Below are 20,727 nucleotides of genomic sequence, written 5' to 3' on the forward strand. Positions count from 1 at the left end.
TATTGGACTCCCTCCATTCTTATACACTGATATTCATATCGCCGCGTATTTTCAAGTTACATGCTTCACAATACGCTTCATCTTCTTCTAAATCGACGGGATCACTATTTTCAGCATATGCTTGACGCATTTTCTCTAACAGCTCTCGTTCATGTTGTTTTGCAGCAATTTTGGAGGCATTCTTCTTGGAGGGTTGATTGCCGGTTTCTTTCGGTGTAATTTCCATATCCGAATCCGAGTCCGAATCTACATCCACAAAATCGTCGCCCTCTGAGTCATTCATCTGTTGTTCGAGCAACCGGATTCGTTCTTCAATTGCTACAATCGAATCATACTCAAATCATAACATGTTAGAGAGACTTCTTTAATCACGGGCTTCACTTCCTCAACAGTGTCCTTTTTCTCTTCCTTCTCCTTCTTCCTCTTCCGCATCATCGCTGCAAACCCAGATACCTTCTTCTCGCTCATCACACGAATTGTATGAAACAAACACCTCAACTAAATAGAGAAGCAAATAGATCCACATCCGCTTTCTTCACGTTCTGCAAAGGATCCTTGAACTCCTTCATCAACTCTCCCACGTCCACTCTCTTGTCTACAGGCTTCTTGGAAGGCATTAAATCTTCTATGTGCTCCACAGTCTCCGCCTCAGGCTTCTTCTCAACATCCGGTAAATTGCGATAGGGATCGCGGATGTTGAACCGCTTACACAGCAGCTTTGCAGGCCTCCACTGCGTAACGATATGTTCCGATTTGATCTTTTCTTGCTTCGGCTCTTCCTCCGGTATTACCGAGTCGGACGCAGAAACGAATTTTAACTTGAAGGCAGAGGGCTGCTTATCGTCCTATTACTCAAAATGCCTGCAAATACAAACCTCCATCATGGCCTTCTCCATCTCCTCCGTCATGCCAGTATATCTCGTAGATCGCTTTTCAGCAGGCGTTGTAATCGCATCTACAACAATGACAGCAAGTATGTGGAGTCAACCTTTATTGATCACCCAGCTCCAATCGAGCGGCTTCGAGAAAACGTGCTTTTCTACGAAACTGCTGGGAACGTGAGGAGGAGGGTAGATCTTTGTTTTGGTTTTCCCGTTGTCTTTATCTTCAGCGTAGCAAAAGCCGGGGATTTCAGCTGTGCGAGAAGCACGATGCTGACGATGATGCCGATCCTCTGGATTTTCAATGTCACGAATTCGGTGGTGCGAAACATCCAGTTCCAGATCAAATTGTCGCATATCTGTGTGCGCATAGACATCCATATCATCAGCATCCTCTAGCGCCGAAATTCCAAATCGCGACGTATTTACAGACGATTCATGTAAAATTCCATCCATCCTCATCACTCCATTTCGGTCATCTTCCAATAGATACGCATTTGTGTGTAGACCTTCAATAGGAACATAGCCTATGCCATAGTAGTGTTTCTTCTTTCGCAGAATCGAGTTTACAGTACTTGCCTTCGCAACAGTGTTGGTCGTACCCGATCTTCCACTAGAAAAAATGTTCTGTGCCTTCAAATTGCTTCCCACCAACGGATTATCGTCTTCATCAATGAAATCGTCCTTAGTGTATTGTTTAAACTCCACACGCTGCTCTCGTGTTGATATGAATGCGGTTGGCTTCCATCCTTCCTCCGTTCCCACCGTGTTGTTATATCCAGCTGAAAACCCTCCAGTGAAGGCTCCATGGAATCTTCGCTTGTTATTTTCATCATAGACAGCGTCGCGCGATACTCGCTTAGGCATCTTGATGCATTTACTATTTTTTTGATGATTGTCGCCCTTTAGGACGATGCAGCCACATTTAAATCAAGAAGAATACGAGCAGTAGAGGGTATAAATAGTAGCCTAATTGTAGATACGATAGACAAATTCACATTTGGGGAGCTGAAAAGCAGCAGAAGATCATTCAATCGACTATTTTATTCGTGAATGGTACGTTGCTATGCGCAGAAGTATATGTTTCAACGTGGAGTGTCATTGTAGGTCGCCAAGAACCTTGTGCTCGCAGGAACAAATGTAGATATCTATGTAGATGCATAGTTTAATGAGTATTGGATAGGATAATACAATTGTGCAACCGACCGATTTTCGGAGCAATTTCTTGTTACGAAAAGAAGATTCGGGACGGAAATTATCCGAATCGATGTGTCAGCATCTGCAAGAGCTGAATCCGCGAGCTCATATCAAGCCGATTTCCTCTTTAAGCGATTCTTCTTCTTCTTCTTTATCCTGCTTGTTTTCTTCCTATTCCGCGGTCATTTTCTGCAATCCATCACTCGATCAGCTCAAAACAGCGACAGAAGGACATTGCTTTGCTGCCTTCACAAATGGTTTGTCCTGCTTGTTTATTGATTTAACTCGTTCCGAGTATTCATTGAAACATGTTTTTTTAGCGTAGTTTTATTACCAAAATCGACAAAAACACTTGGGTAGAAAGAGAAAATCAGCCTGTTTCATTGTGTGATGTAGTCGCAAATCTTCGGGAAGGCCGGCCGATGAGGGAATCAGAGGTGGCTGTGTGCGCAATCACCGGAGGTGTCATTAGCCAATTGGTGATGAAGATGGTGACAGAGGAAGAGGTGGAGGATACTGCATTTGAGTTCGACGCAGTCAGCGGAAACGGAACGTTGTATACTATCTCTCTTGTTTGTTACACTCAGTAGCGTGTCAGTTTACATAGAATTGTTTCGATTCCGAATATCTTTTGGATCCAGACAGTAGTTGAGATTATATTTATATATATAATATGGAAAATACACTGAGAAGACCATCACCGAGTAACTGTCCCAGAGTGAATTAATATCCTAGGAAATGGAGCTTGGATGAATAATCTAAAAACGTTTTTGGATGATTTGCTGCATATCGGAGGAGATAGCAGACTTCAGTTAGAAGAGAGTAACTTTGACGATTTGTATCAAAAAATGATAAGCATGACTGAAGGACAGCCTCCAGAGCAAGTTCTTGGTTTGCTTGGTTTGTATCGAGTTCTGTTTCGGATAGAAAGATTGCCATCTTCACAAGAAAGCCGATACAAGTTGACTATATTCGTAAACGGCATGAAACACTTCGATGGCTTCCTCACTTCCACCCTGAAGCTAAACGGCGTGTGCTCCTTTTTCAAGGAAGGGATTCTGATCAATACCGGAAGTTATTATGATGGTCAGAAAGATGGCAAGTTCATCCATTACGACTTCGACACAGGGACAGAGATCTCAACGGAGGTTTACGAAAAAGGAGTTAAAACTTCCGATATCTACGTGGTAAATGGCAAGAAATACCTCGACACGATCGAAGGCGGAAAGCACATGATTGGCCAAGTCATCCTAAAAGACAACAAATCGGAGTGGAGTGGCCGCGTACTCGAATTCCACAACAACAAACCATCGCGCCTTCTCCATTACGGAGCGACTCGCACGGTCGCGGGCGTTTTTTCGCGGTATAACGGGACGCCGACGTTCGTGGAGTACGATGAATCGCGGGGAATGCTCTATTTTGGCGAGATCGCGTTCGATGATCACACGTTGGAATACAAATACGAAGGTCGTGGAATGAAGTTCGTATCGGAGCGGAATTCGTCGTCGTTGGTGTACAAAGGCGAGTTTAAAAATGGAGTTTATTGTGGAAACGGCTGTTTGTTTGACCCGAAGTCGGGTTTGAAACTCTTCGAAGGCGAATTCGCGGACGGAAAACCGGTGAACGGTGTTTCGTTCTGCGACGGCATGGCCACGAAGTTCGAAGTGTCCACGATGGACGACTTGCGGTCGTTTCCTCCCAATTATAATTTGTTTGAGGTGTTGGAAGGAGGGCTGCGAAACGAAACGAATGTGGATTTTTTGCAGTTTGTGGGGCACGTGGAGCGAATTGTGTTCGGTCCTGCTTCATGTGATAGTTTGGAAGTGTGTCGAATTTGGAATTTCCAGAATTTGAGGGAGATTCGATTTGAGAAAAATTGTTTGAAGTCTGTGAGAGAGCTGATCATCAGCCGTAGTGGCTTGTCATCCATTCTGTTGTGTAGAAAACCCGAACTTAGAATCGGTGCACATCACGCTCGGCGTGGGTTTCTCCGTGAATAAGCTCGAGTTGTCTTGTAACCACATCGAAAAACATTGTGAATCCTAGTCAATCCAAATCTTCATCATTTGTCCGTCGGCAAAAACTCGCTGAGTTCCTGCATTTGCATTGTGCTGCATCGTGCCTTTCAGCCGAGCCATTTCACTCGTAGAGATGGCGGACATTCCCGAGTTGGCGCTGGACACCGCAGCGCTGAATAAACTGAAACACATTTACCTTTCCCAGGGAGTTTCGTCCTCATTGGTGGAGAAACTGAAAAAGCAATCATTGGAAGATGTCAAAACCGGCTCTACGAATTGTGTTTTTGTGTTCTCGAAATGACGAATAGCGATCGTTTCGGATGTGTCGAGCGCGGATCCCTCGGTCTGTTATGAATTAACAGTGCGAAACGGCTCTCATTTTTCGCAGGAAGATTCGTTTTATCGCTTCAATTCATTGGTGGATTTGGTCATTGGCGATTATTGTGTTTCGAAAAACAGAAACTTCTCCTTCACCGAATCCATGCCTTCCCTCCAAACCATTCGAATCGGAAAGAATTCGTTCTGCCAGAAGAACGAAAACGGCCATTTTTTCATCGAGAAGCAGCCGATGCTGCATTCGCTCATCATCGACAGCGGGAGTTTCATTTCATATACCAACTTCTGCGTGCGGAATTGTCCCAAATTGAGGCACGTGCAGATCGGTCAAATTCCGAGCGAAGAAAATGATTGGCTGCTGAATTGTCATCAGTATTCGTTCTGTTTCCAGAACGCTCAGTCGTTTGAGTTGTCCCGTAAATCTTTTTATTGGGTCCGTTTTGATCAGAGGTGCCCCAATTAGAGTCGTTTGTGGTCGGTCCCGGCTGCTTCCAGGAGAAATTGGAGGTTTCGTTGGTGGGGATGAAGGAGTTGAAGCGGTTGGAAGTGGGCGACTTCTCGTTCGCGCGGTGCTCGAAGCTGGTGCTGGGCAGTTTGGAGAAACTGGAGAAACTGGTGTTGCAGCCGTTCGCGTTGTACGAAGTGCAGATTTTGATTGTGCAGAGTGGAGAAAGGGGGAAGGGATGAGGAGTAGATTGCTGCGAGCATCTGCGGTACGAGCCAGCGCTGTGCACGGATCATTTCAAGCGGTTGGAGCGATATGAGCTACGTGGGCGATGAGGAGGAAGGTGATTGTGTAGAGGAGAATAGGGAGCTGAGAGCGATGGTGGATAATTGTAAGTGTACGTAAGGAAGGAAGGAAGGAAAGAAAGCCGAGGAAGGAGGAATATGAATTGAATGAATTGAATGAATTGAATGAATTGAATGAGTTGTTTGTTTGAATCAATGAATTGAATCTCTTTAAACCACGATAAAACAGAGAATGAAGAAACCCATATAATTCATTCCACCACAAATCACATCCCTGTTTCCCTCAATTCAACCTTCTGTTTTCCAACAATTCAACCAATCCTCCCTTTCGGATTCAAACAAACAACCCATAGAAAAACACTCCACCTCTAAATCGACCGTTCACACGCCTTTCGTTCGTCTTCCGGACACTTCGCACGCCTTTCTAATCGCTCACATTTCCCTCCCTTTCCTACATTCCTCGCCAAACCACCACCGCACAAACCACCACCATTCCCGCGAACCACAGCCACTCCAGTTTCCACAGTTTCCCCACAAACCGACGACTCTGTTTCCAGTAATACTCCATTCGAATCAATTCTACGCGTTATCCGGAATTCCAAAAATCACGGTGATTTTTCTCAAACTGGGAGGGAAGCGGGAAGAAGGAATTGTAAAAATCGTGGATAATTTTGTCATGCGTTTCCGTTTTGTTCTGAATATTGTCATTGATGCACACGAACTTCGATTTGCGCTTCCGCACGCTATCCAGCTACTCCGTTACCACGTTTCCACGTTTCTACCTGGTCCAACAAATCCTCCACGTCGTCTTGGATCATTTGAAACGCCACGTCGGAATCTGACGCGGTTTCCATGTGGCCCTGAAACGGAAATCGCGCGGCTAATCCAGTTGCCGCCATCGAGCAATTCCGAATGGATTCCAACGTGATATTCGAAATAAAACTCCTGTGAAGATACAAAGAACCGCGGGGAGGCTTCGCCATGACACGCTCCCGCGGGGAATTGATGTTTTCTCCCAGGCATTCGAGTAACTGCAGTTTTTCGTCTTTTCCCGCGGAATCCCCCAAAACAATGGCGGCGAGCGTTTCGAATTCGTTGGAATTCAGAATGCCGTCCTCGTCGCGATCCAGTTTTTCCCTCCAAATGCGGTCCAAATTGCCGGTTTCGGCTTTGTCCATTAATCCGCCCAAAAAATGGAAATACAAAAAAGCGTACTGCAAATCGTCGCTTTCCCTGAATTTGTGCCGAATTGTGGAATTCACGTATTTGGACAGTTTGGTTTCGATCTCCCGCATGACCCATTTGTTGATCAAATGGGGCATATGGGCGGGAACGTTCCTTTTTACGTTTCCAAACAATCGAATCAACTGCAAATTGGTGAAAATCAAGGAATCACGGTACGTGTCCGACAATCGGCGATTTCGCTCCGATTTTTGGACCAATGAAAAAAGGGGACGTGAGTGTTTCAAGGATTGTTTCATTGCGTTCTGAAATTGTTGTGAGTTCATGGACAAAATGGCCCCAATTGACCCATATCGCAACACAAACGAGCTCTCTTCGAAATGAATATGGGGCAAAAGCGTCCGTTTAAAACCCGAATTTGGGTCCTTTCGATTCATATAATAATCCGCAATCGCGGGAATCTGCGTGAATTCCTGCTGACGCAAATTCCACGAACACGTGACAATTTCAATGGATGGAATGGCCAGAACCAGACTACTGTTCCAAATCGATTCGAAATACTGTTCCATTTCCACTAATGTATCCACCGATGCGAAATAGTCCAGATTTTTGGATTTCAAAAAAAGGCTCCAAAATTGGTCATGCGCATTCGACACTTCGTACACTTCATAGAATTCCCGCCAAAACGTCACCGTGGCGTTTTCCACGATTCCTCCATTCGGCGGGACCTCCAATTCCATGGCCTCAAAACATGTCCGTATTTGCCGAATATGGGGCTTATTCTTCAAAAAGGCCCGAATATCCGGCTCCAGTCCCAAATACGCGCGTCGTTTATTCAGCCACGAATGAAACGACATGGACCCCGAATTAGCAAAATTGGTACATTGATGAACAGAATGGACCATTTTCAAGTCCGAATTGGGACTCTTCACTTCCAAAGTCACCATTCCCGGCTCGTTCCAATGCCCCATAAACAATGTGGTTTTGGGCCCAATGTCCCGATTATTGACGATAGGGTTAAACATGGCCCCATATGATTCTTCGAAGAATAAGGGCACATTGGACCCCCAATCAAATCCATTCTCCATAAACTGCCCCACCGCGATCGACGCGTTCGACCGAACCGCTCCCTCAAATTCCCGCGGGGAGAGTTCTCCGATGGAATAGCGTTCCCAGAGGTCGTTGAGCGTGAGCTTGAAGAACGTGCGCGTGCCGAGGTGGGTTTGAGAGTACGCCATCCACGCGATTTTCGGGTTGTCCTGCAGCGGAACCGCGGGAATCGCCCCGGTTTCCACCCAGGCGGCGATGGCGCTGCGCGCGGGGAAGTGAATCAAATCCACCAAGAGCAGACGCGTCAGCGATTGGTTGGCCGAGTCGCTGACAAAGACCGCCAAGTGTAACTCCCAGGAAACGCCCAGCAGCGAGCGTTTCGTCATTACCAGCAAGGTGTCCCCGCGGGGATTCATCTTCGCCAAGAGGATCGCGTCTATTCGTCATTTCCCTCCCAATAAATAAAAAAAACCGTTTTCCACCGCTACCACGCTCTCTACCTTCCGCGTTTCCACTTTTTCCCCGATATCGATCTGGATGAAACTCCCGGTCATGACCATCCGCGTCACGCAGAACGACTCGGGCGTTACGCCCCATCCTTCCTGCACAAACTCTTCCGCCTCCGAATCGCCCGATCCCCGCGGGAAACCCCCCTCGCCCACGCACACCCACTCCCCCGGGCGTTTCACCGCGAGTACCTCCTCCGCTCCGTCGGCTCCATCGGCTCCGAGATCATTCCCGCGGTTCTCTGCAACCGGTTTTTCCCCGCGGGGCTGGCAGTCGCCCGCGTCGAAGGCGCAGGCGGGCCGGTCGCAGGGCGCGTCGCAGCGGCCGTCGGCGAGCCAGTCGGGGCTGCAGTCGGGGCTGCAGGACTCGTCGGGGAGGACCAGCTGCGCGATGCGGTCGCGATTGGCGGTGAGAGAGGCTCCCCCGCGGGGAGGAGGGGCGTCGCGGGAGGCGCAGTCGCCGAGGTCGAATCCGCAGGCGGGAGTGTTGCAGGCGGGGTCGCATTGTCCGTTGCCGAGGTCGTTGTAGCGGCCTGGAGTGAAGGGAGAGAGAAAAGAGGACAGCGGTCGGAGCAGTCGGGGACCAGCCAGGAGGCGAAGAGCTTCTGGCCGCGCTGGAGCGAGATGAAGTCGGAGAGGTGGACGGGCTGGCCGAGAAAGACGTCGTCGTTGAAGTAGATGAAGTAGTCGGAGAGGTGGGGAATGTGGTGGAGGTTCAGCTCGATGGCGGGGGAGGAGAATGTAGGGAGGCTGTGGGGCACGCGGAAGATGTCTTTGTGGAACACGACGCTGATTTTGGGGTTGGAAAGGTCCAGCCAGCTGGGGATTTGGCCGTTGGTCACGATGTAGATGTGGTGGATCCACGGAGCGTTCGCCTCCAGGGATCGGATGCTGTATCTAGAGGGAAAAAACGCGGACAGAGACTACTTCAGCTCGTCGTTGTCGCGGAAACGGTTCATGGAGATGGAAGTGTCTCTCTCACTCTCGTTTGTGTTGTGGGATCTCATGTAGATAGAACGGTAGTACTGCATCTCCTGAAACCACTCCGGATCGGAGCCATTCACCCAGGTATACACAGCATCGACCTGAGGGAAGCACGTTGCATTCATAGGAGGGTAGAAGCCAATGTTGTCATAGAAATCGGGCGAGCAACGTCCTACGCTTGGAGTTTGGAAATGCAGTGATTGAAATATATAAATGGAGCTGAAAACGATACTAAACATGGAAATGCAAATTATAGTACAACTAGGAGCATTATTCATTGAGAGCAAGTGGTACATGACGCAAAATCCCCTTTTTCTCGCTACCAGCCTGGGAACTAGAAGCGAAAAATCAATACGAGATTCCATCACAAGGAAGAAAAAAGCGGGTTGAAAAAGTGACAAAAATCAAACGAAATGGTTATTTTCTCAGTATTGAACAAGGAGATTGGAAGGGATGTGGATGAAACTTTTGAAAGAGCTATGATTGCACAACAGAAGAACAACTGCAGTGTGAAAAGAATCATGTGTTGATATGATATGATATGACATGGCGGAGGAAGTGTGCGGACCAGTCACTATCGACTACTTTGCTCTAAACATACAACTACTAGGTAAAACCCGTCACCATTCCATTTTTCTCAATAGAATCTGCTCAAGACCATACGAATGTATACAACAAACAACTACGCCCTAAACAACACAAAACAAATTCATTATGATTGCGACCGCTGATTCTTCCACATACAATAGTGACTAGAGAAGTGCCAAATAGAATAAAATGCGATGATTTCCTTTGTCGTTTTCGATGGAAGCTACCTATCAGAATCCTCAGTGAAAACGAACGATTTTAGCAATCTTTCCAAAATGTTTGCCGAACACAGAAAGTCCCGCTTCAAATACGGCAATCTCATAAGGACTCCATTTGTCTAACATCTCACCACGTTCTCACACACGTACTCAGTACAATGATGTCCTGATTATCTTGTTCTGCGAGAAGCCTCGATTTTTTCGCGATTGCGTCCTTTCTGATTAGAAAAAGCGAGTTCTTACAGCCTCCAATTCATGACCAAGAGATGGAGGGGAGGATGAATTAAAGTAGTTTTGAGACACAACCCAAAGGCGTCGCTCCAGTTCTTTGTGAATTTCAGCTGAATGTGAAGAACCATACACTTCTTGTACACATTGGATGGGGGTACGAATGAACGTCCACGCCCCCTGTGTAGATCTTTTGTCGAAGCCAGGGACAGATAATCGTGTCAGCTACCGATTACACAAACCATTAGCGACCTGCCAGAGCGACATCCGCACTTCTCGCACTTGTAGCCAGAGTCGATGGCGGTGTGCTCATTTCTATAGATATTTCGATTGGTTAATTGTATACCTGTGATGATGTGACATTCTCTTTTCTGGTTTGACAAACATAGCTATCCGGAGTTTCTGGATCGTTTGCACATTTATCTTATCTACAAATAAGGGAAGGGGAGGAAACATTCCTTCGGGTTTGACAGGCTCTCCAGGTCTTCTAGCGATTTCCTTTAGAAAGTTGAGGGCGTGAAGTACACGATCTGCAAGGTTAGCCACCTCATCACCTTCTATCTACCCGTATTATTTGTCGAAGCCTTCTTTTTATTCTTTTTCACAACCATACGAAACGATGTATTCCTTTATCAAACAAACAATAATAGTATTTAGAACCAAAAAAGCGTTGTCCATGTTAATACGATAATTCAATCGATTATTACCCGATTCTTAACAATCTAACTTGGAGCGTATGCTCGTTCATCTGCAACCTTTGATACGATTTGTTTCAAATACGATGAGCCGTACTCCCTCTGTGAAAGAACTGGAATCTGTAATTCGTGTGTTGAGCCCTTCTTCTGTTTCCCTCTCTGTTCATGTGAAACCCAACTGCAAAAAGACGGGAATTGAATGGGAAGAAGAGCAACTGCAAATCCGTCTCAGTTCTCCTCCGACAGAGAACAAAGCCAACAAGGAGGTGTGTGAAGTTGTTTCTGACATTGCTGATATTCCAAAGAGTCAAGTATGAAAGGGAATCCTATTTATTGTTAGGTGTCGCTCATTCGAGGAGGGAAATCTCGAGACAAGGAATTAATGTTGAATGGAGTTTCGAGTGAAGGTCTTATTCAGTCCCTGTTACAAGCACTGCAACAATACTTGTGTTTGTGTACAAATAGCCAATTCATTCGATTTGGATTGAACGAGACTGTGTTTACTTTGCATATAGATTTCGTACTACCATCGATTCTTTGTGATTTTGGGTACAAAAATGCAGAAAAATATTGAAAGAGTTGCGGAAATTTCACATAAAGCTTGGGAGTTGAGTGGAGTGAATTGATGTAAAAAGAAACAAAGGAAATGGAAATTTTGAATACAGAAAAGGTCACACATATTCCAAGGAATGCCCAAATCGAAATGTGTGTTATTACTGCAATGATCCACAGATTTTAGATATCACAGAATCGAATTCATCAAGTGATTCTGTACACGAAACAAGATAGCTCGTAAATGGATTCGTGATAAACATGGGGTGTAGCCAGTTTGTTTTTTAATAAAATGTTATCATTGTTTATCACTGAGTTGAAGCAGAAATCAAATCTGTTCTTATACAGTGTCTTAACACAAGATTGAGTCCTTCGTGACACTGTGAACAAGCAATAAACTGCATTCTATTAGGCGATTCCCATATTCAATGGTTTCCAGCACGGCCAATAAACAGAAAACCATTAATAACAAAAATAAATCCCTGCAATAAACCAAAATAATCGATTCCAAATACAAATACAAAAAACAAGACCAAAAATAGGGCAGATTTTTATGCGGAAGGCTCGATCTCTGTAATGGAGAAGCATATTAGGAGAGGAAAGCAGTTATCTCCACGTTCCCCTTCCGATACATTCATGTCGTCAAGGTTTGATATTGATCCTGAAAGAAGAAAGAATAAGAACTTCCAGGATATGGTATCGGAGAAGAAGGCTGTGTACATCGATAATTCCCAATCAGAGCCTGTGGAAGAAGAATTGACGTTGAGAGTGCCTCCTCCGGTGAAGGGATTCGATATCTCTGCAAAGTTTACTTGTAAGTCCAAAAATGGTGAAATCATAATGGATCCGACATCAAAATATCGATTTGTGTGGTATCGGAGCCGGAAATACTATCTGTGCTCCTCAAACCATTGCATTAATAAGAGTAGTAGTCAAAAATCAATTTCGGAGATGAAATACCAGTGCTTGACCTGTTTGCAGTATGGAAATGAGCGTTACTCCTATTTCTGCTGTCCAGAATGTCTAGCTAAGGGTTGGAAAGAGCATTGCCTGTAGATCGAGAGTGGTTCCCATCATGTTCAGAACTCACAAAATCACAGCCACATCCACGGTTCATTCGGAGCGAAAGCTTCCGTTCGACGCATCCACCACCGTCGACGAGCTCGCCGACCTGCAAATGAAACAGCTTCGCAATCAGCGTTTAGCTCTTGAGGAATGGGACCGTGTATCAATGGACATGTATCCTCTCTCTTTCTTGCCTTTGTAATCTCTCTAGCCACTACCACATTGGAGAGGACGATGTAGGGCACATTCTTCGCTGCTGCGTTACGGACATGTCCAACAAACCGATTTTTAGTTTCGACTCGCTCCCCGTCGCAGAGCGTTTTTCCCCTTTTCCCCTTTTATCTAGCGCCCGGCTACGCGCCGCCACGCCAGTGGATCTCCCGCCCGCTTCTTCCCGACGTGATGGGAACCGCGGTTACCATAACATCCTATAACATGCTTGCGGACGTGTATTGCCAGCCCGATTTATACACGAATTGTCCGCTCTGGGCGTTGGAATGGGGCTATCGCAGAGATCGACTCATGCATCAACTCAGCTCCCGAAATAGCGACTTTTTCTGTCTGCAAGAGGTCGAAAAGAGCGAATACGAGAATTTCTGGAAAGTGGAAATGGAGAAACGGGGGTATGCCGGCGAGTCGGACTGAATCCCCGCGGTGACGCGTAGATACACGGTGAAAACGCGGTATTTCATGGGATCGGACGACCACGTCGACGGCTGTGCGACGTTCTACAACACCAAAAAGTCCCGATTTCTGGAATTCCTGAAATGCAGGTTTGTTTTGCTCTCCGCGTCGCACCTGCATTTCAACGACTCGCTCGTGTCGCAGCTCCAAGAGAAGTTCCTCACCCAGGTTCCCCGCGGTTCTGTCGTCCCATGTAGGAGCAGTACAAGCGGCTGAAGCGCGGGACGGTGGCGCAAATCCTCCTGTTTTCGTCGATTCCATCGAATTCGGCGATGCCGAACGAGCCGCAGACGCAGTTTTACCTCGCCAACTGCCATTTGTTCTGGGACCCGCGGTTCCCCGACGTGAAACTGCAGCAGTCGCTGGAGCTGATGAGGCAGCTGGAGAAGGAGGAGTTTAAGATGGAGCTTCCCGCGGTTATTTGCGGGGATTTTAACTCGGAACCGACGTCTGCGGTGTAGCAATAGGGGAAAGGTGCGAGATAGGTATGAGTTTATGTCGATGGGGCGCGTGCGAGGCGATCATCCGGATCTGCAGAACGATCCGGAGAATATTATAAGGAGCATTGGTGTGCAGAACATTAATCACAAGATTAAGTTGGCCTCGGTGTATAAGGAGGTAATGGGCAGTGAGCCCAAATTTACGAATTATACGGACCATTATGCTGGGTGTTTGGACTACATTTGGGTTTCATCCTCAATGATCATTCCGATCAAAGTCTCGGTGCTGCCTTCGGAAAGGGAGATCGAGTCCTGCGGCGATATGCGGCTGCCCAATCCGAGATATCCGAGTGATCATCTAGCGCTTGATTGTACGCTTCTCATCTCTCCACCTCGCTATATATCATATCCACGATCCATGTTGCGTGTTTGTTGGAAACTAGAATTTTCTCTAAAGAGTTGTCGATAAGATACCCATACGATGCAGGTAGAGAGGTCAACTTATCTGATTATTCGGAACCGTAGAATGTGCATTGTTGTGTAGATTTTGTAGAAGTGCCCCAATTGAGTCAGGACTATCTTCCGAAGTGTGTTGATAGGATTATTGCAATGATTGATGCTATTTTTAATGCTGAAAAGAGAACAGATAGTTTTGAAGATATTTATCGCGTTTTTGTTCCTTTCATCTTTTCAAAGCGTAGATGACTCAAGAGATATGTCTGTACCGCAAAGATAGCCTCCTTTTCAGCAGAGTGACGGAATGTCTCAACAAAAACATCACAAATCACTTAACGAAGTTATTCGACGCATTCCATTCCCAAGATGTTGACGTTCTCTCAACCATGGACACCTTCTGGAGCACCATTCTTCGTTGCATTATCACTGTCTCTTCTCTGCTCACTCATTTATCGCGAGGAGACCAAAAGTCGACTTCTCTCTTTCTTTCCATCTAGCAAGAACCTCACCACCTACTGCTTGAACCAAATCCGCTCCCTTCTCCTCAGCCAGGAATCTTCGCTTCACATTATTTCCCGCGTAATTTTCTTCGCCTTCTTTTCCCTCCAGACCAACATAGCGATTCTCAAGAGCGTCAAGCAGGTCCGCGAAGCCGTTCTCCGCGGTTTATCGAGCGATTCTACGATGGAAATCGATTTCTCGTACGACGCCAATTTGCAAAAAATCGTGGCGAATTTGGTCAACATGAGCGACCTTCTCGGCTTTTTCCCCGACCTCCAGCAGCTCTACTTCCGTTCTGTGCGTAGGGTGTATTTCTGGAATGGCAGAAATAGAGACTTTTTACAATATGTTCGCGTACGAATTGCTGTGCAAGTCCGAAATCGCGACGTTTCTTTCCTACGTGACGCAAATCGTCCGGATTGTTGGACTTCCAAAAATCCCCTTGATTTTAGGAGCAACAAATTTTGGAGGGTTTTTTCGGGAATCGCGGTTCTGAGCAGATAAAAGCGGAGACGCTTCTGGGGTGTTTGAAACTGTACGGAAGCGAAGTGTTAGAGAAGGGAATGCAGAAATTGGTGGATGAATCGGATTTCCAGAATTTGGGGGTTCTTTATGAGTACTTTGAAATCGTGGGGGAGGTGGATTTGCTGAAGAAGGCGGTGTGTGGCGTGATCGAGGTGGGGAGTGAAGAAATCGGGGGTATTTTTGTAGTCGAAAAAGGAGCTTATTTTTGGCAGTTATTCGGTGAAGGAAATCGTGGAGTTGATCGTAGGGAAGAAGGAAGGGAGTAAAGGCAGAGGAAAATGCAGCGAATCAATGAGGAATGTTTTGGAAAGGATCAGGCGATCGCGTTGGAATTGCAAACAACGTGGATGAATTTGGTGAATCAACAGAGCGATAAGTGAGTGAATTGAATGAATTGAATGAATTGAATGAATGAATGAATGAATGAATTGAATGAATTGAATGAATTGAATGAATTGAATGAATTGAATGAATTGAATGAATGAATTGAATGAATTGAATGAATTGAATGAATTGAATGAATTGAATGAATTGAATGAATTGAATGAATGAATGAATTGAATGAATTGAATGAATGAATGAATGAATGAATTGAATGAATTGAATGAATTGAATGAATGAATGAATGAATGAATTGAATGAATTGAATGAATGAATGAATTGAATGAATTGAATGAATGAATTGAATGAATTGAATCACCAATTGAATTGAATCATCAATAAATTGCTCGTCTCTCTCCTTCTCACCCTCTCCATCAGATTCTCTGAGAAAATCGTCCAATTCATCGACGACACCGTGCGAGCCGCGCACGCTTCCTCGCAGACCAATCTTCCGGACTCCTTCATCCAGGAAGTTCTCCTCCTTCTCAACCTTCTTTCCCAAAAAGACACATTCGAATCCCTTTACCGCAACGTTCTCTTCCACCACATCATCGATTGTCCTCCCTTCTCTCCCTCCCTTCCATCTAGTCAACGACGTTCTTCTCCCCGCGGAAACACGCATCATCGACGAAATCAAAACGATTTGTGGCAATGTGTTCATCACTCGCCTCGACACGCTCGCCAAAGACGCGCTCAATTCACAGGCCGTTCGAAAAGAACTCGCCCATATTCCTTCCACAGTTCCACGTTTCCACGATTCCATCTTCCACGTGCTGTCCAAGGACGATGCACACAAATCATCTGTGTTCCCCAACACACCCATTCCCCCCCGAATTTTGGAATTGCAGAAAGAATTCGATCGAATGTACCACCAAAAATATCAGTCGCGAATTCTCACGTATTTGTACGGGGAATCGCACTATATTCTCGACTATGTACAAATAGGCGCTTTTTTTGACATAGAAATCGATCGAACTCGTCGTGGATTTCCCGCAGATGATCGTTTTAAATGAGTTTAACCGCGGGGATTCGTTTTCTTTGGCAGAGCTGGAGTCGCGGACTCATTTGCCAGAAATCGTCCTGAAAACTGCCATTCAGCAATTAACCGCGGTTTCTTCCGGTCCTCTTCTGCTCACCGATTCCACGTTTTCCACGATTCGTGTGAATGAAACTCCCTCGTGGAGCGGAAACCGAATCAATTTGGTCCCGCAGGTTTCATTGCAGGTTCAGACCTCGACGACTTCCGCGGTTCTGCACGAAGATCGAGCGGTGCAGTTGCTGCAAGTGGAGGCGGCGATCGTGAAGGTGCTGAAGAAAGTGAAGTTCTCGACGCTGGAAGATTTGCCGAAGTCGATTTTGAGTTATTTGCAGTACAAACCGGAAGTAGGGAAGAGGGAGGAAGGCGATGGCGTAGAATGAACTGATGCAGCAGGCGGTGGATGTGCTGCTGAACAAGGAATTGATCGAGCGAGACGAGAAGGATCCGAATGTGTTGCGTTATGTTGTTAATTTGGGTGTTTGAGAGAGGAAACAAGGATGGTATGAGTGGATCGGAAAGGGATTGTGGATTGCAAGTACAAGGGACTCGAGTTCAAAATCTGGAGAAAATAAAATGAGAAAAAGAAGCGGCAGCAACAAACACACACACACACACACTCAAATCTGTGTGAAGCACAATGGGAAAGCATTTCATTAGTAAAAAAAACAATCCACACATCCTAAAGTTCACTCGCTTGCACCATCGATTCCCGTCGATTCTCGAAAAAAGATCCGCGATGTGTCCGGAAAACAGGCTATTTCTCACTTCCCTTCCTCGCTCCTACAGTGGACACGCCCTCCCAAAACAGCAATCCGCTGAAGAGAACAAACGAAACCACGTTCAGCGGATCGTGCGTAGGTTCCGTCTACCGCTCATCCATTCCCCGCGGTTCTACCTGGCTCTCATAGTTCCACATGACCACCAACGTCAACAAAAAGGCCGTAACTTGGATACACGATCTACATTTCCACGTTTCCACGTTTCTACGTATAGCTGGGATTGCCGTAGAAGACCAAATACGAATAGACCCAATCATAGAAGAGTCCGGAGCAAAGATAGCCAATGAACGACATCCAGCTCTACAGCTGATTGGACGCACCAAATCGAACATAATCGACCTGAAGCATATCCATAAATCCGCGTCCAACGGCGTCAAAAAAGCTAAATAAATCCACGAATTGGATGGTTGTGGGGATTCGAATGGAGTAGAGAATAAAAACGATGGGGATTGCGTAATAGCATTGGTATTTGTAAACATTGAATTCGAATTGCACCTGCATGGATGGCTATCGTTTATTAAAAAAGAATCGCAAGGGAAACGTAATTGAGAAGAGTTTTAGTGGCCATGGCGCTGCTAAAGGTGTTGATTACGACGACGATGGTGAAGATGAGAGTGGAGATAACGACGACAAGGCAGCACGTGGAGCGATTGACGTACAGAGAAATGCTGAGATTCGTCAGAAATGCTGAGAACGTACAAAATGAGGATCAGGGAGGTCAGGCCGAGTCCGAATTGGCACGAGCGAACCCATGTCCAGTCGACGAGTTTGAAGAAATACTCGACGATAGATGTGAAAACGCAGGAACACTACGTAGAAGACGGAGATGACATGTACCTGCATTAACACCACCAAGTGGGTTGCTTGCAGATGGGGTGTCATGAGGCAGATTATTACATAGTACACAGCGCCTAGGAAGGCGATGATGCGGACTTTCGACGTGGGAACCAAATACTCGGTATACTCCAGTAAGTGATGACTCTATCGCAATTACTCGCGCGGAAAACATATACTTTTCGGGTTTGCATTTCATACATGACTTTCTTAATGATACAGTTGAAGACAAAATAAGCAAACGAAAGCATGATAGCTCCACTGAAGGTGTCAAAACAACTATTAGCTTACTTGGATTGGGTGTTGTCCAAAAAAATCTTAAAAGCTATGATTTCTGAGCAGGAAAATATAATTGTGCATAGGCCAATTAAGGTCAACTACAAATGAAACGCGAAAAAAGCGAAAACGAATAAACATTGCAAAACCCGATTTATCCATTGCTGTGACTTATCCTCCGTCTATTGGTGCAATCAACCTCCTAGAAATACCGAAACAACAATATCGGACATGAGATAATAGATTGTAGTTAACGAGTGGAACACAATATTGTTGTTTCTCAATGAGATTTATAATTTTTGTACTCTTATTAACGGCTGTTGCTAGTGCTAGCGTAGCTTAGCTTATTGCTGCTTATGGATAGAATTCAAAGTACTCGTTGGATGTGTACATCGAATCCATCTGTGGAGATTGCCACCGCTTTGTAGCGAACGAGTTGAAGTTCATAGCTCTTCATCCTGAGCTTCTTGACTATGTGGACTTCAACTTGCATATTTTTGGAAAGGCCCGCATCACAAGCAGATCTCCAGCACGATTTGTATGTCAGTTTGGTGAAGCTGGCTGCACGGGCGACAAGGCTCTAAACTGCATCTACAAACACTCCACATCATTTACAAATGCTGTGAAGGTGATGGAGTGCATTTACGAAACTGGTTACGCGTCCGAGAGTAGCATTCGCATGTGCTATGACAAGTTCTATCAGAAGAGTGCTGATGCCATCCAGTGCTTTAAATCGGACGAAGCGGATCAATTGATGCTGGAAGCTGGAGACAACACACCTCCCCTGCGTTGGGTTCCTGCTTTTTCGGACGGAGGGGATATTCGTTTTGATACGCGGAATATCGTGAAGGAGATTTGTGGCCACATTGAAGGCGAGAAGCCGGCAGTGTGTGGAACGAGTCAGCACACAGTGGGAATGGACAGTGAATTGTAATTTGCAGTTTGTTGGTTACAAACACTCGATTTGTACAAGAGGGGATGAAGTGTGTGAAGTCGTTTTGGATTTGGAGAGGGACGAGTATCAGCAACCTCTCCGGAACTACGGTCTCGAATAGCAGCTCTATACTGGAATTCAGCAAAAATAATCCTCACATTTGTTCGATCTCTGGAAAAGCCGAAATTCCTGCAAAAATTGCATCTACATCTGTAGACGATATGACAGAAGAAGCTGCAGCACGGTTCTTTGGGGTGTTGAGTTCTTCACTTCTCAAAATCACCTCGTCGATTAAGGATGAGACGAGATTTTGAATCGACTGAGCCCTAAATAGAATAGGAAGTGTGTTCAGTACACATCGTTTTCTAGGTGGATCCGTGGCTTAATTCGTGCTTTAAGATCCTTTTCATATCGTTTTATCCGAGAATTCGGAATGACATGTGGAGAAGACATCTCACGAAAGATGACACTCTACATCCAGGCATGATTCTAGGGTGCTATTTTTAAATTCTATGGCCTCTAGGAAGTATCTAGACATCCACCAACAAAAGCAGATGTTTGTGTTCATTTCATATCTTTTGACAAACACCGTTTTTGAACAAACAGACTTCACAATGTTATAGCATATTAGATGAAGGTGCATTAAAATCCACCGCGCAGACGAAGTACAAGGTGAAGGGTCGATTCCTTCTGAATGTTGTAGTCAGAAAGAGTACGTCCATCCTCGAGCTGCTTTCCAGCAAAGATCAAACGCTGCTGATCTGGGGGAATTCCCTCCTTGTCCTGAATCTTGGCCTTCACGTTCTCGATGGTATCAGAAGACTCCACATCAAGGGTGATCGTCTTTCCAGTCAAAGTCTTTACGAAAATTTGCATATTATAATATATTTATGAATAAATAAAATATGGGTAATCCAGAATAGAATCCAGTTCTGGAAGTTTCACTTTGTTTGATCCTTGACAAATCTTCTAGAAAATTGACGAGTTTTGTCCTGCGATGTTAGGATTGATAGCCTTGCGTTGCAACCTCTCTTTTTACGGGTCGATACAATCGATCTTTTCTCAGGAAATAACTTGTGTTAAACAAACAAACAAACAAACAAACACACAAACTGAAGTGAAAATAGAAAAGACACTGCTAGGAGCTCAGAACACAAGAAGACGAGGCACTGGAACAACCGCTTAGGTATCGATCACCGGGGATATACTGAGTTCAAGACGACCCATCGATTGAACACAACCTGTCTCGAGATTATAAAAATTGACTTCTTCTGTGTGTTCCCACTTGCCTTCTGAGTTCTCTATGGACACAAAACACATCCTTTCCAATACGTGAAAAAGATTGACATTCGATGTATGAAAATGCCACAGGCATCATGGCGTCCGGATCCACGAGTTCAAAGTACACAAACTGAGAATCCTCCCAATAGCGGAAAAAGTCTTCTAGATCGCAGGGGATAAATAGCTCCGTGGGAAAGAGGGAATCTGACTTCGATAGAGGGATCAAGACGAAATCATCAAATCCCCAAAAGCGAGCTCGGATCTATGCTGGACCCATTATGAAAATTCGAACAAACCACGAATCGAGCGTTTGGGAGAGTTGACTTTCAAATTTGGAGAATGCGAGG

General features: G+C 45.5%; 10 protein-coding genes; 6 read left to right on the forward strand and 4 right to left on the reverse strand.

Annotated features, from left to right (window-relative positions):
• Positions 1–983: 983 nt before the first annotated feature.
• On the reverse strand, positions 984–1,748 carry GSBLH_T00000766001 (uncharacterized protein; the record flags this gene model as incomplete). Its single annotated transcript, XM_013039018.1, has 1 exon — positions 984–1,748. The coding sequence occupies one exon, from the start codon at positions 1,746–1,748 to the stop codon at positions 984–986; it is 765 nt and encodes a 254-aa protein (XP_012894472.1).
• A 400-nt stretch (positions 1,749–2,148) lies between these two features.
• Positions 2,149–2,668, forward strand: GSBLH_T00000767001 (uncharacterized protein; the record flags this gene model as incomplete). The annotated part of the gene is made up of 2 exons (XM_013039019.1): positions 2,149–2,372; positions 2,404–2,668. 2 exons carry the CDS (start codon positions 2,149–2,151, stop codon positions 2,666–2,668), a joined length of 489 nt encoding a protein of 162 aa, XP_012894473.1.
• Positions 2,669–7,857: 5,189 nt separating this feature from the next.
• Positions 7,858–9,269, reverse strand: GSBLH_T00000769001 (uncharacterized protein; the record flags this gene model as incomplete). The annotated part of the gene is made up of 3 exons (XM_013039020.1): positions 7,858–8,453; positions 8,483–8,817; positions 8,848–9,269. The coding sequence occupies 3 exons, from the start codon at positions 9,267–9,269 to the stop codon at positions 7,858–7,860; spliced, it is 1,353 nt and encodes a 450-aa protein (XP_012894474.1).
• A 1,450-nt stretch (positions 9,270–10,719) lies between these two features.
• Positions 10,720–11,207, forward strand: GSBLH_T00006115001 (uncharacterized protein; the record flags this gene model as incomplete). Its single annotated transcript, XM_013039021.1, has 2 exons — positions 10,720–10,944; positions 10,974–11,207. The coding sequence occupies 2 exons, from the start codon at positions 10,720–10,722 to the stop codon at positions 11,205–11,207; spliced, it is 459 nt and encodes a 152-aa protein (XP_012894475.1).
• Positions 11,208–12,264: 1,057 nt separating this feature from the next.
• Positions 12,265–13,843, forward strand: GSBLH_T00000770001 (uncharacterized protein; the record flags this gene model as incomplete). XM_013039022.1 has 5 exons in its annotated part: positions 12,265–12,568; positions 12,597–12,885; positions 12,916–13,120; positions 13,144–13,391; positions 13,420–13,843. Exons 1-5 carry the CDS (start codon positions 12,520–12,522, stop codon positions 13,841–13,843), a joined length of 1,215 nt encoding a protein of 404 aa, XP_012894476.1. The 5' UTR covers positions 12,265–12,519.
• A 373-nt stretch (positions 13,844–14,216) lies between these two features.
• Positions 14,217–15,236, forward strand: GSBLH_T00006116001 (Cullin-4B; the record flags this gene model as incomplete). Its single annotated transcript, XM_013039023.1, has 6 exons — positions 14,217–14,299; positions 14,328–14,632; positions 14,664–14,752; positions 14,784–15,008; positions 15,043–15,099; positions 15,141–15,236. 6 exons carry the CDS (start codon positions 14,217–14,219, stop codon positions 15,234–15,236), a joined length of 855 nt encoding a protein of 284 aa, XP_012894477.1.
• Positions 15,237–16,100: 864 nt separating this feature from the next.
• GSBLH_T00006117001 (uncharacterized protein) lies at positions 16,101–16,759 on the forward strand (the record flags this gene model as incomplete). The annotated part of the gene is made up of 3 exons (XM_013039024.1): positions 16,101–16,172; positions 16,201–16,620; positions 16,652–16,759. The coding sequence occupies 3 exons, from the start codon at positions 16,101–16,103 to the stop codon at positions 16,757–16,759; spliced, it is 600 nt and encodes a 199-aa protein (XP_012894478.1).
• A 189-nt stretch (positions 16,760–16,948) lies between these two features.
• GSBLH_T00000771001 (uncharacterized protein) lies at positions 16,949–17,556 on the reverse strand (the record flags this gene model as incomplete). XM_013039025.1 has 5 exons in its annotated part: positions 16,949–17,030; positions 17,061–17,141; positions 17,172–17,235; positions 17,264–17,355; positions 17,386–17,556. The coding sequence occupies 5 exons, from the start codon at positions 17,554–17,556 to the stop codon at positions 16,956–16,958; spliced, it is 483 nt and encodes a 160-aa protein (XP_012894479.1). The 3' UTR covers positions 16,949–16,955.
• Positions 17,557–18,448: 892 nt separating this feature from the next.
• Positions 18,449–19,099, forward strand: GSBLH_T00000772001 (uncharacterized protein; the record flags this gene model as incomplete). Its single annotated transcript, XM_013039026.1, has 2 exons — positions 18,449–18,499; positions 18,530–19,099. The coding sequence occupies 2 exons, from the start codon at positions 18,449–18,451 to the stop codon at positions 19,097–19,099; spliced, it is 621 nt and encodes a 206-aa protein (XP_012894480.1).
• Positions 19,100–19,707: 608 nt separating this feature from the next.
• GSBLH_T00000773001 (uncharacterized protein) lies at positions 19,708–19,975 on the reverse strand (the record flags this gene model as incomplete). XM_013039027.1 has 1 exon in its annotated part: positions 19,708–19,975. The coding sequence occupies one exon, from the start codon at positions 19,973–19,975 to the stop codon at positions 19,742–19,744; it is 234 nt and encodes a 77-aa protein (XP_012894481.1). The 3' UTR covers positions 19,708–19,741.
• Positions 19,976–20,727: the final 752 nt, after the last annotated feature.

The sequence above is a fragment of the Blastocystis hominis genome (assembly GCF_000151665.1).
Source record: "Blastocystis hominis, Singapore isolate B (sub-type 7) whole genome shotgun sequence assembly, scaffold_1".
In the NCBI taxonomy this organism is placed as follows: Eukaryota; class Bigyra; order Opalinata; family Blastocystidae; genus Blastocystis; species Blastocystis hominis.